Source organism: Dermacentor variabilis, chromosome 9, assembly GCF_050947875.1.
Source record: "Dermacentor variabilis isolate Ectoservices chromosome 9, ASM5094787v1, whole genome shotgun sequence".
NCBI classification, from domain to species: domain Eukaryota; kingdom Metazoa; phylum Arthropoda; class Arachnida; order Ixodida; family Ixodidae; genus Dermacentor; species Dermacentor variabilis.
The window spans coordinates 124,503,762-124,517,103 of record NC_134576.1 but is presented as its reverse complement, the minus strand read 5'-3'; the positions used below and the strand labels follow the sequence as shown (position 1 = coordinate 124,517,103).

General features: G+C 48.4%; 1 protein-coding gene across 8 annotated transcripts in view; it reads right to left on the bottom strand.

Moving 5' to 3' along the window:
- Positions 1 to 13,342, bottom strand: part of LOC142557411 (venom factor-like) — a 143,147-nt gene that overhangs the window by 73,058 nt on the left and 56,747 nt on the right. For 6 of the 8 annotated variants that reach the window (XM_075669230.1, XM_075669223.1, XM_075669224.1 and 3 more), the window contains 4 exons: positions 13,121 to 13,303; positions 4,846 to 4,962; positions 1,588 to 1,653; positions 502 to 696 (listed from right to left, as the gene is read on the bottom strand). In XM_075669230.1, coding sequence (XP_075525345.1) covers positions 502 to 696; positions 1,588 to 1,653; positions 4,846 to 4,962; positions 13,121 to 13,303 — 561 coding nt within the window. The remainder of the gene's footprint in view (positions 1 to 501; positions 697 to 1,587; positions 1,654 to 4,845; positions 4,963 to 13,120; positions 13,304 to 13,342) is intronic. The other 2 variants (XM_075669227.1, XM_075669226.1) reach the window with 2 other exon arrangements.

Sequence of the window (13,342 nt, the reverse complement as noted above, 5' to 3'; positions counted from 1 at the left end):
ATAATGGGCGAAACTGCAAATTTTATTGCGTTAAGAAGCACATGGTATATTTTCGTACGAGATTAATGTGTGTGCGCGATATATTGGCATGTCATATTTTTTTCATTGCTTACCAATAAACCGCATTGATGTGTGTTATAGTCTCACTTCACACGCGTTTCTTATTGACACTGATTTCAAATAAATTAAATTCTTGGGTTTTATGTGCCAAAACCACGGTTTGAATATAGACTCGCCGCAGTGGGGGACTGCGGATCGTATGCACTACCGGGGTTGCTCAAATTCTGCCCCCAAAATCTCGGTACACGAGCCCTTTTTTTGCATTCCGCCCTCATCGGAATGAAGCCGCTGCGTCCGGGATTGAACCCGCAAACTTGAGCTTAGCACCGCAGCACGATAACCGCTAAGTTATCACTGCAAGGTGGCACTGGTTTAAATGCAAAAGCTTCCCTCGGGATAGCTTTACATTACCTAGGCGATGTTAAACTCACGCAGACTCACCGTAGATGAGAAGGAGCAGCGTTCGCCCATCTCGAAGTCTTCCGAGTCGGCTACCACGTGCCCCTGGTGGAAGCCGAAGACCAGCAACCTAAACTTGGGAAACATCTCTTCTGTGAGTTTAAAGTACACGTGATATTTATACTGGCCCGATTCATCCGCGTTTCCATGTGCCACAATCTTGCCACGTACGATAACCTGCGCGGCCGAAACACAATTATGAAATAACATTAACGTAGCTGTGAAGGCTGCTAACGTAGCAACACCGTTGACGGGATAGAGAGAGAGAGAGAGAGAGAGGTTTAATGATACGAAATGCCGAGAGGTCGGCCTGAGGTATATTCTTCTAGCCAGCTACTCGGCATCGGGGGAAGGGGAAGAGGGAAAGAAAGTGGGAAGAAAGAGGTGCATGATGGGTGACGATGACGGTAGACGGAAGATGCAGAACATATGGCAAGCAACGTGATAGAGCTCTGCAGCTGCATATGCAGGAACTCGCATTCGGTTCTGATGCAGTGTAACTGTACCTTGCAAGCCGAACCCAGACAGTGCGCACCATCCCGGAAATTGTCGAATTCCGTGACACGCTGCCTCGATACGCTAGGCCTTCTGCGCATGCGCAGAATCTCTGAGGAACCACGGCGTATATATGCCGAGAGGCCAAACGTTTAACACTACGTCATCGCGTACTGTGAAGAGCGTTAAATCGAATTAATGGTGCCGTGCAGAATTAAGTCTTGTGAGCGTTGTGCATCAACTTACCCAACTTTCAGTCTTTCAGCTCTACTAATCTGTGACGTCATTCAGGAAACACTCTGTATACCAGCAATTTCGCATCACCAGCCAGAGAAAATGGGAAACAGTATCGTTAAATCGTTGGTTTCGTCAGACTAAAATAATGCTTGAGGAAAAAGATACGTGCGAAAAAAAAAGAACAGGCAGACCAAACGCGACCACTGAGGACACGTGCTCATGCAGTAAATATATAGTTACGAGCCACCTAATTGGAGGCGTTTAGTCTGAGCCAAAGCATCCGCTTAAGACTGCCACGCGGCTCTGTAAGGTATCATATTGAAAGCCACGCCTTACCTGGTAATACACTGTTGAGAAGTCGTCCGGGTATGTTGTCAGGTAATTTTGGAAGTGGTTACCCACCTGAAAGTATCCAGTGAATGAATTAATGATAGAATGAATGAAAAAATCAATCAATAATTCAATCGATCAATCAATCAATCAATAAATCAATCAATAAATCAATTAATCAGTCAGTCAATCAATAAATAAATAAATCAACCAATCAATCAATAAATCAATCAATGACAAACACATGGAGGTTGCAGCAAAAAACATCACTAGGACTAAATTAACGGCATGTTCGACTGGTCGTAGCTGACAGCCCTCTGGTAGTGTTGTGAAGGTAATGTAAGGCATCACTAAATTTCCACCGCGATCATAAATGGTGCGCAGTTCGATAGCAAATAAATTAGGTGACATTTTAAGGCAGGAAGGACCTAACCGCGCGTTCAAAATAAGCTTCACATCAGGACCTACTGAGCGGGCAAAGGGGAAAGAAAACATAGTTTTACACGAAAATTAGTGATGTTTGCTGCAGTTAAAATAGAACAAGTTAGACAATGTCAACTGGGGAGAAACAGGTGTTTGCGTGCTGCAGTTGTTATTTTTACAAAAATTTTGAAAGAACTAAGCAATAAAAAAAACATAGAAATCATGTTTGCAACTATATCTCAAAAAAAAAAAAAAACGAGGCCACAACTCTATAAGTTGCACCTGTTGCGACATCTAAAGCGGACAGAATTGCCGGAATTCACGTCCCTGCGGTATATATCACCAAATTACGAGTCGGCCTTTTAAACACCTCGTAAATATTCTCGCACTTTCCCGTGAGCTGCAATCTCAAATATGCAATTTGTCCGCTTCAGGCGCTCCGATAAACACGCTTTGCAAAACTCCAACATCTGTTTTTGCTAATGTGTTGCGCATTCATTAAATCCCTCCTCAATCCTTTAGGGTCTATCAATTCTCGGAAATTTTCTTTTTCAACTCCGAGACCGTAAATCGAAATTCTGCTTAAAACGGTCAAATTCACCTTACTCACTTCAATGCAACAAAGTTTCATTCAAGTAGATGCAGTAGTTTTCCAACCACATATATTTATTCAAGTCGCGTGTATCGGAGTAGAAAAGGCAAGAGTTCGGCCCCGAGCTAAAGCCGCCTCTAAAAGACGGACAAGAAACAGCGCACACATCAAAATCGGGAGAGACGACACCGCAGCTCTGTTTTATTTGAAAACAGCTCAATACACAGGGTGATTTTTTTTAATGGAAATCTTAAAAATCGCCTGTTGCAGATAACATAATTCTAGTTCTTGAGCTGGATGATTCCGAGACAAGTTAAGTAATTAATAACCAAGACTAATAACCATAGTGATTAATTGTGTTACTTGCATATATTGGAATTTATGAACTGTAGCGGCGTATCCAATTATCCAACGTAAGGAGTATCCAATTAGAATTAACTTGCAGAATTACATCAGTTTGGAGATATGTGTCATAAAATTGGCCGTAAAAAATGCACTGTTGTTCCACGTACCTTTTTAACAAAATGTTCTTTTTATTTACTGAAGCACAAAAGCAACTGGAACGCCCATATATTTCGCCCCCCCCCCCCACTTTGGGAGATGCTATCTCAAAGCTGGTGTCATTCTGGAAATCCATTTCAAGCTGATGCGTCGTACAAGTTCACCGGCTACATTTCGCAAGTTGCAATTTCCGCAGTAAGGTAATCAATCAGGAAGGTAATTAGTGAATTTTTGTTAAGTAGTTAAATATGTGTTTCAATTTCTCGCGCTAGTAAGGTTCCCCTCTTCGAATAATCCAGATCTAAGGCAAGAATGCTACGAGTGATTTTTAAATTTTTCGTAAAACTTAAACGTGATCACTCCCTTTATGGTTGCAAGTGGTTTTAGAACAGAGGATAAGTAAACAGGATAAGTAGGCGCGAACCGAAGTTACCGCGGAGTGAAGACAGAGGAAGAAACGAGCGAGAAACGTAAATGCCACATGGCCAGCAAATGAAACGTTCCCGGTACATGTGAACAACGTCGTAGCACCAGCATTTTCGAGGTCATGGGTTCGATTCCCACAGCTGCCACCAAAGTGTCACGCAACACTCGATGGGAACTTGAACGTTCCTTTAATTTGCTTGCTAAACGCCTTTCTTTAACTTGTAGCGCTTCTTTTGGCTCTTTTATCTTCCCGCGCACAGCCTCTTCCTCGTAACATGCAATTTCCAGTTCAGCCAGTAAATACGCACGTTCATCATAAAACTAATCAGTGAGCGTGTCAACAACATGATAATCTGGTTGCAGCGTCCGAAGATTGATCGAAAGAAGCAGATCATTATATACAGAGCTGATCGATAGCGTGCCTAGTCCGCAGACCATTTCTTCTTGCTTTGATTGAGTGACGCAGACCTTTAATTTCTGCTGCACGAAAAAGATGGCTGACACGTGCAGCTGCCACAAGCGTGATGCATCACCGTTATTTCATTTTCTGTGCCTTTTTATTGCGTTCTCTAAATGTTTCAATAATACATCTCGCAGCTTGTCCCACAAACAGTCCGGTTAACTGCGGCTTCAGTGCAATCGAGAACCACTGTTTTTTCGATTTACTGCAATGGTCTTTACGGTCATCCCTGTCACTTTAGGCCAACTCATCCTGCACAGGTTACACCATTTCGATGGGTGGAAAATGCAGCTGGCACTTGGGGCACCATGGCAACATAATCTACTACAGCTGTCTTACTTTTCTATTCAGTGCGCATATCTCTTGTGTCCCAGTTTTACTGATTCTGCCGTTTCTCGCTCAGTAAACATCAATCAATCAATCAATCAATCAATCAATCAATCAATCAATCAATCAATCAATCAATCAATCAATCAATCAATCAATCAATCAATCAATCAATTCCTTTGAAAAAAGAACAAGTACGGAACTAAAAGCTCGAACAGCTTGATAAGGTCCCGATCCCTTACAAGTTCGCAGTACAGCAAGGTGACGGCCAGTCATAAAAATTTCAGAGTGGATAAGCGTTATCAGTGACAAGTATACAGAATGAAAGTAAAAAAAAAGTGGCAAATGGTCACACAAGCAAACGGTAGTACAATGGAGCAATACTAAAATGATAGAACATACCAAAATCTATGGCCATCAAGTTCTAGTCATAGAATATTATACTCATCAAATTATTTAGTCATGCGATGAGAAGCTTCAATTTATCTAAATTGCGCTTTGTTGCCGAGAAAGCTGCATTGCTTGCCGCACTCACTTGGAGTTCGTCTGCGTTATAGGACTTCTGTCCTATAGCGATGAAGGCGTTCACCGGTGACGTGTAGTTGACCAGCGTTGCCGAGGCCTCCGACCGACGGTCGTTGTCTGCGCGGACCTGCAGAAAAGGGTAATTTACGTGCATGTGCAAGTGTCTCTGCTACCTCGTAGCACGAGATCGTAGTAACGAAAGCGACGGGGGCTAACCGCTGAATGTTCTCCTACCAAAGAAGTAACTGTGGTGGCTATGCTAATGTTTGTCGATAACAGCCGTCCGTCACATCCGTACGAACTATTGCCGTAAATTCAAACACGAACAGGTCGAAGACGAATAGCGTGCATCGTTACGCTTCGAGGCTGACCTGCGTTTGTAACGGCAGCGTAAGTTTGGCTCCAAAACTTGAGCCAGAGAATATGCACCATGCTTAAAGAGTGTCTAAGGAGCACTGCACAACTCACTCCCATGTAGGCGCTTAAACAAGTGCGCTTTCTCTGTCTTTGTGCGCTCTTCTATGTATGATGACTGCACTTTTTCTTAACGCAATAACAATAAATATTCATTGAAATGAAATAGCAGTACCATGAACCTCAGTCTCACTTGTACCCACTGCAGGTACAAGGTTCCTTACGGTGATGTCAACCTACCTGCGCTTCGCGTCACCCCAGTGCGCCATATGCTTGAAAATTTCCTAATCTCGTCACACCACCTAATATAAGCGCCATCCTCGACTGCAATACCTTAATTGCTGTAACACACAACCTAACCGTCTAATACATCACCGCCTATTTCCTCTACGCACTTCTTCCTCTATACATTTCCCCCTTCCTCTTCATCTCACGTAAAGCATCTACTACCCTCGTTTACTCTATAATACACACCGCTTTCTTCGTTTCTTCGCTATAGGCCAGCAATTTACTTTCCTTCGCTCGTCGCGCGCTCATTTTCTACTTTTCATCGTTACCGTTCAAGTTTCAGTTATGCTTGTTAGTGCAGGTAGTATGCAACGATCGTAGACTTTTCAACAGTAGCGTGGTGCGCTACTGAGCTACCAGTGGTGAATGTGGAGTACCTAGCATAATCAATCCAAAAATTTATAATCGTTCGGGAGTTTTCTTCTCATGGCCCGAGTTCCCCGAGACCATTTTTGTCATTAATTGCCATTAATTACGCGCAAGCTGATAAGGGGAGAGGAGAAACAGTGCTGAGGAACATCCGAGTCGAGCGTCTCGAGCGAACTGCTTGCTGTTCGTACAGGTTTGCCCGCGTACATGTTCGCCTGGCGGATGGCAAGGCTGATTGAAAAATCGTGGGCGAGTCTCTGTCCTCGCCCGGGCGACTATAATACGATGATGATTGCGATGATGAGTATGATTATTGCAGGAAGGGTGTTTCTGAAATGAAAAAGAATAATATATTGCCACCTGGTGTTTTGAGCCAGCGCTGCGTGCCCAGCAAAAACGGTGATTGAAGACGACGAAGTCAAGGATCTTGCGCCAGCTGGTGAACCGTCCTCCTTGTGTCTGACATTTTCGTGTCTGGCTGCTGATCCTGCTGCTTATTCTTGCCTTAGCGCGTGACAAACTGGTGGAGGTGCTGGGTAATCTAATCTATGCACCAAACCCCTCCGGGCAGCAGGAGCTCCAGCCCCGTACCGGTGGTTACGCCTGTACACCGCGCCAGCAGAAGGATCCGTGGACAAGCCCCTGAGTTTGGACTCCTCCCAGAGAAAATGGCAGCTCCGACCACCCCAACCGGTATGGAAGGCACAACGCCGATTCATTGTATGCTACTCAATCCGCGAACGCCGAATCCCTTCCACGGCGCCATACATGAGGACGTTGAAGATTGGCTGTTGCACTATGAACGTGTTGCCGCGTTCAACAAGTGGGATGACGCAGACAAGCTGAAAAATGTCTATTTCAGCCTTAACGATGGCGCACGTGTATGGTACGAGAACCGTGCAGATGCCTTAACTTCATGGGCAGAATTCAAAAGGCGGATTCTTGATACATATGCGAGCCCTGATCGCCGAGAGCGAGCTGAGCGTGATCTCCAGTCCCGTATCCAAATGCCGAACGAGAGTGTCGCAATGTACGTCGAGGACATGACGCGTCTCTTTCGACGAGCCGACCCCAGCATGTCGGAAGAAAAGAAGGTGCGGTACCTGATGCGCGGAGTGAAAGAGCAGCTGTTCGGCGGTCTCGTGCGCAGTCCTCCCAAGACTGTGTCAGAATTTCTTTCCGAGGCCATCACCATGGAGCAGACTCTTCGCCAGCGGACACCATCATACGAACGTCAAGTGAACACTGCCTCACCTACGGACTTCTTCGGAGCTCTCGGGGGTCACGTCGATTTCTTTCGAGAGCTCATTCGTTCCGTGATCCGCGAAGAACTCCAGAAACTGTCGGTACCTTCACAGCCGACGCTCAGCTCCTTGTCCAGCGTTCTCCGTGACGAAGTTCAGCATGCGCTAAAAGAACCACCCTTCAATACAGCAGCTCGACCGCTAAGACATGACAGCCCACATATGTCATATTCGCAAGCTTTGAGGCAACCTGCCCCACCTCCCTCCCCGCTTCGCGCCGCGCACCCGGCCATGCTAGAGCCCGTCCAAGCTGCCTCGTATTACCAGGACCACCGACAGGCCCCGAGGAAATCCGACGTGTGGCGGGCACCTGATCGCCGTCCCCTTTGCTTTCACTGTGGCGAAGCTGGGCATGTCTACCGACAGTGCTCCTATCGAGAGCTCGGACTACGCGGATTCTCAGCGAACTCGCCGCGACCTAGGTTCGGCCAGCGTCCTCCTGAAATTGAAGAATACGTTGCCCAGCAGCGCGGATCTCCATCAGCTCGACACCAGTCACGCTCCCCTTCGCCGCGGCGGCTTTCTCCGGCTCGCCGTACGTATGCAAGCGTGGTGCAGGGTCGGTCGCCCAGCCCACGACGGGAAAACTAACCACAGCGACCTTTGGGGGCGAGGCCGCTCAGTCTGGACGTGCTCAAGGACCCCCACTGAGGCGTACGCGGACCGACGATACATCGACGACGACAGTACCTGCTGATTCCAGAAAAAGAATTTCCTTGGACATTCCTGTACTGCTTGACGGTCGTGAATTGACTGCTTTAGTGGACACTGGAGCGGATTATTCTATAATCAGCGAAAAACTGGCCACCCTTCTGAAGAAATTGACCACGCCTTGGAATCAAACGCCAGTTCGTACAGCTGGCGGGCACATCGTCACACCACTCGGCATGTGCACGGCACGAATACAGATTCGCGGCTCTACGTTTGTTGCCAGTTTGAGCATTCTCCCTCAGTGTTCTCGAGACCTAATCATCGGCATGGACTTTCTCAGGGAGCACGGCGCTATAATCAACATTCGACAACGCCTCGTCACTTTCTCGACAAAAAGCGCCACAGCGACGACCAACACCATCCACCCTCGAGCATCTCTTCGTGTCATCGATGACGCTGTCACGTTACCACCGCGTGCAAGTGTCGTGGTTCAAGTGGCATGTGACAAGCTCATACACGGTGAAGCAGTCGTAGAAAGCAATCGGTCTCTCCTGCTTTCTCATGGTGTTTGCGTAGCCAGAAGCCTTGTCGATCTCCACGATGGCCACTGTGAGGTTCTTGTCACCAACTTCAGCTACGAACACCGGCACCTTTTCCCCGGTACTGTCATCGCCTACGCCGACCCGATAGCCGATGTCACTGAGTGTTTTGTTTCCGAGGCAATCGGCACTGCTGAAGCACCTCTACGCAACGTCGACATTAGTCCAACGCTTCCTGAAGAGAACAGACAACCCCTGCGCGAGCTGTTGCTTGAATTCCACTCTTGCTTTGCACGGTCGTCGAAGGTACGTCAAACATCGATTACGAAACACCGTATCATCACCTATGACGACGTGCCCCCCATACGGCAACAGCCTTATCGTGTTTCCCCGACCGAACGACATGCTATTCAAACGCAGGTGAAGGAAATGCTTCAAGACGGCGTAATCCAGCCTTCATGCAGTCCCTGGTCATCGCCAGTCGTCCTTGTTAAAAAGAAAGATGGCACCCTTCGATTTTGTGTAGACTACCGGAAGCTAAACAACGTCACAAAGAAAGACGTGTACCCGTTGCCTCGTGTCGACGATTCTCTGGACAGGCTGAGGCACGCGAAGTATTTCTCCTCTATCGATCTGAAAAGCGGCTACTGGCAAATTGAAGTAGATGAGCGTGACCGCGAGAAAACTGCTTTCGTAACTCCGGACGGCCTTTACGAATTTAGAGTACTCCCTTTCGGGCTCTGTTCCGCTCCAGCCACATTTCAGCGAATGATGGATACCGTTCTCGCTGACCTCAAATGGAAAAGCTGCCTCGTCTATCTCGATGATGTCGTTGTCTTTTCGGAAACTTTTGACGAGCACCTTCGACGCCTTCGGAATGTACTCGAAGCCATTCGATCGGCTGACCTTACACTCAAGCCAGAGAAATGCCATTTCGGTTACGAGGAACTGAAGTTCCTTGGTCACGTCGTAAGCGCGGCAGGTGTTCGGCCTGATCCTGAGAAGACTGCTGCCGTAGCAGCTTTTCCCGCTCCAACCGATAAGAAAAGTGTGAGACGATTTTTGGGCTTGTGTGCATATTATCGACGCTTCATTGAAAATTTTTCGAAGATTGCAGATCCGCTATTTCGCCTTACGCGTGACGACACGCCATTCCTCTGGACTGATGCACAACAGACCGCCTTTGCGGAGCTACAACGTTGCTTGTCTTCTCCTCCCGTGCTCGGTCATTTTGATGAGGATGCCGACACAGAAGTACGCACTGACGCCAGCAATATCGGTCTCGGAGCTATCCTGGTACAACGACAAGACGGCACTGAACGAGTTATAGCCTACGCGAGCCGCACTCTGTCACGCGCAGAGTCCAATTATTCCACCACAGAGAAGGAGTGCCTCGCGGTTATTTGGGCTACCACAAAGTTTAGGCCGTATCTATACGGGCGGCCATTTAAAGTTGTGACCGACCATCACGCTTTGTGCTGGTTGACCAACCTCCGAGACCCTTCTGGACGATTGGCACGTTGGAGTCTGCGACTCCAGGAATTCAACATCACCATCGTGTACAAGTCAGGCAGGAAACATGAAGATGCTGACACGTTATCACGGGCACCTATTAAATCTCAGAATCCTGACGAGGAAGACGACAGCGCCTTTCTGGGAGCCCTCAGCGGGCCGGATCTGCTCGCTAAACAGCGATCGGACGCTGAGTTAAGACCCGTCATCGATCACTTAGAAGGCGGCATCGCGTCCATTCCTCGCCCACTTTCGCGACGGTTGTCGTCATTTTGCCTACGAGGGGGCATCTTATACAAAAGAAACACAGGTGCCGGCGACAAACCACATCTGCTAGTAGTACCTCAAGCCCTTCGCGACGACATCCTATTAGCCTGCCACGACGAGCCGACATCTGGTCACTTGGGCTACTCAAGGACTCTGGACAGGGTACGGCAACTGTACTCCTGGCCTAGACTGACTGCTTGCGTCAAACGCTATGTGAAAGGATGCCGTGAATGCCAGCGCCGCAAGTCACCACCCTGCAAGCCTGCAGGCCTTCTACAACCCATCGACCCTCCGCGTACGCCGTTTGATCAAGTTGGAATGGACCTTCTTGGACCATTTCCCTTGTCTTCCTCCGGCAATAAGTGGATCATTGTCGCAACTGACTACTTGACGCGTTACGCTGAGACGAAGGCACTACCACGCGGGACTGCATCTGAAGTTGCCCAGTTTTTTATGCATCACATTGTGCTTCGGCACGGCGCACCGTCATTCATCATCACTGACCGAGGGACGGCATTTACGGCGAAGCTTCTGGATGACATCTTCAAGCTGAGCTACACGAGTCATCGAAAGGCCACTGCATACCACCCTCAGACTAACGGCTTGACAGAAAGACTAAACAAAACACTGGCAGACATGCTCGCTATGTACGTGGATGTGCAGCACAAGACGTGGGACGAAATCCTCCCGTACGTAACGTTTGCGTACAACACTGCCACGCAGGAAACTACACGCTTCCCGCCATTCCGCCTCGTTTATGGTCGAGATGTCCAAACTATGCTAGACGCCATGATGCCATATGAAGATACCGACCAGCTCGACCAGTTAGCTCCTGACGTCGAGGAGTACATTCAGCGCGCCGAGGAAGCGCGTCAACTGGCCCGCGTGCACATAAGACAGCAGCAGTGTACCGATGCAATAAGGTACAATCTCCACCATAGACAAGTGACCTATGAGCCTGGTGACCAAGTTTGGGTTTGGACACCCATTAGACGGCGAGGCCTCAGCGAGAAACTCCTCAGCAAGTACTTCGGACCATACACAGTACTAAGGCGTGTAAGCGACGTGAACTATGAAGTGATCCCAGATGGAGACCTGCCATCGTCCAAGCGCCGTTTACCACGCGCAGAGACTGTACATGTGGTCCGCCTCAAGCCGTATTTTACACGGTGAAGTGTACTCGTGAAACAACCTTTTTTTTTTCGCTGTCCTCGCGTCTTCCTCCAAAGAACTGTGAAGCGTTTTTTTTTTGTTCCCGACCACAGAACACATTTTTCCGTGTGCATTTCCGTATGTGTGCTAGCGCGTCCTCCCCCCCCCCCCCCGCACTTTTTTTGTCTTACCTAATTTGTGTAGTTTCCATGTACGTTTTGTGTTTGAGCATCGAGTCGATGCTCCGTTGGGAGGGGGAATAATGCCACCTGGTGTTTTGAGCCAGCGCTGCGTGCCCAGCAAAAACGGTGATTGAAGACGACGAAGTCAAGGATCTTGCGCCAGCTGGTGAACCGTCCTCCTTGTGTCTGACATTTTCGTGTCTGGCTGCTGATCCTGCTGCTTATTCTTGCCTTAGCGCGTGACAATATCAAAGAACTTTCGCCATTTATCCCACTGCGAACGCATTTCCTGCGACAGCAGCAGGCTCCTACAACAAGCCCTGCTGTCTTATCAAGAACTTCTTGCTCCCGATGCGCACAGAGTTAAAAAAAAAACTAAACTCTGGGGTCTCACGTCGCGTCAAAACCGGAACATGATTATGAGGCACGCCGTAGTGGTGGGCTCCGGATTAATTTTGACCACGTGGTATTCTTTAACGTGTACCCAATGGACGGTACACGGGAGTTCTTGCATTTCGCCCCCATCGAAATGCGGCCGCCGCTTCCAGGATTCCATCACCCGCGACCTCAAGCTTATACCGATCTCCGATGGCGGCTCTGGGACGCGATCGGAGATTGCTGTTCGAAACGAGCGTTCAGTTTGCGTTCAGTTTCGCCTTACGCGATTGGCCTAGGTCGCGCCGACATACGCGACTGACGACACCGGCGCAGCCTAGGCCGGTTGCGCGAGGTGAAACTGAACGCAAGCTGAACGCGCGTTTCGGGGGCGTCATCCGAGACCTCACTTCCACACGAAGACGAAAATGACGAATGCTTCTGAAGACACAAGGGCAATCGTTTTTTTAGCGTTTTGTTGTGCGCATGGAGCTCGACGGTATTTGCACGGCGCGGGCTCCTTGCCCCAGAGCGATTCACCCCTGAGGAAAGTCGAGCGTCCGGCCGAGAGACACCTTTGCCCGTATCGCTATCCCATGGGAAACCTACGGCAGCGTGGTTTTGAACCCACTTCCTCCGCCAGCCGAGACGGACGGTGCTAGCTGGGTGTCTCTATTTCCTGTCTCATTAGGACTGCGTAAAACCCCGAAGACGACCATGTTCTTGCACTCATCCGGATCATTAGATTATTTTTTTATTGTTGCTGCTGCTGTCTATTTTATGCTGAAAGTTACGCACCGTGGCTTCAAGAGGTAATAATTTAGCAAACGTACGCGCGACTACTACGAGATTCTTGTCGAAGAGATAGATTATCCTTTCTAAATGTAGTTGTTTTTGAAGAAAGAGTTTCAGCATATTATTTGTAGACGGGCCAGTATTGCTGCCGACGTATCCAGCTAGCAGAATATTCGAGCAAGTCCGTAGCATACTCAATAGGTAAGATTTTAACCGGAACACAATTTTGACCAGAAGTTCACCGGAGGTAGCGAAAGAATTGACATGCATTAGAAAGCCAAGAGTGACTAAGCATCATGATTGCTGGAGTGCATGACGCCACTCGCGCCGAGGAATAGCGACTGTTCAAGTTTTATGGACTGTGGAAAATTGGTATATTAGTGGATCCGGGACCACGCGATGCCTTGATGCTAAGATTAGCAGAGATAACGACTCACCGTTACGTTCAGCCGTTGTTGACCTCGTCGCGTCTCGATGACAAACCGCGCCTTGCCCTCTTTATTCGTTTTCTTCGTAGAAAACGTACATAAGTCGCTCGCCTCTGTGCCATTCTCATAGGTCACCGTTATCTTCGCTTCAACATCGCTGGCTGGTTGGCCGTTCGCATGTCGAATGTCTGCCTGATCGTGCACAGGAGAAACAGCAGTGTGGGCACTTGG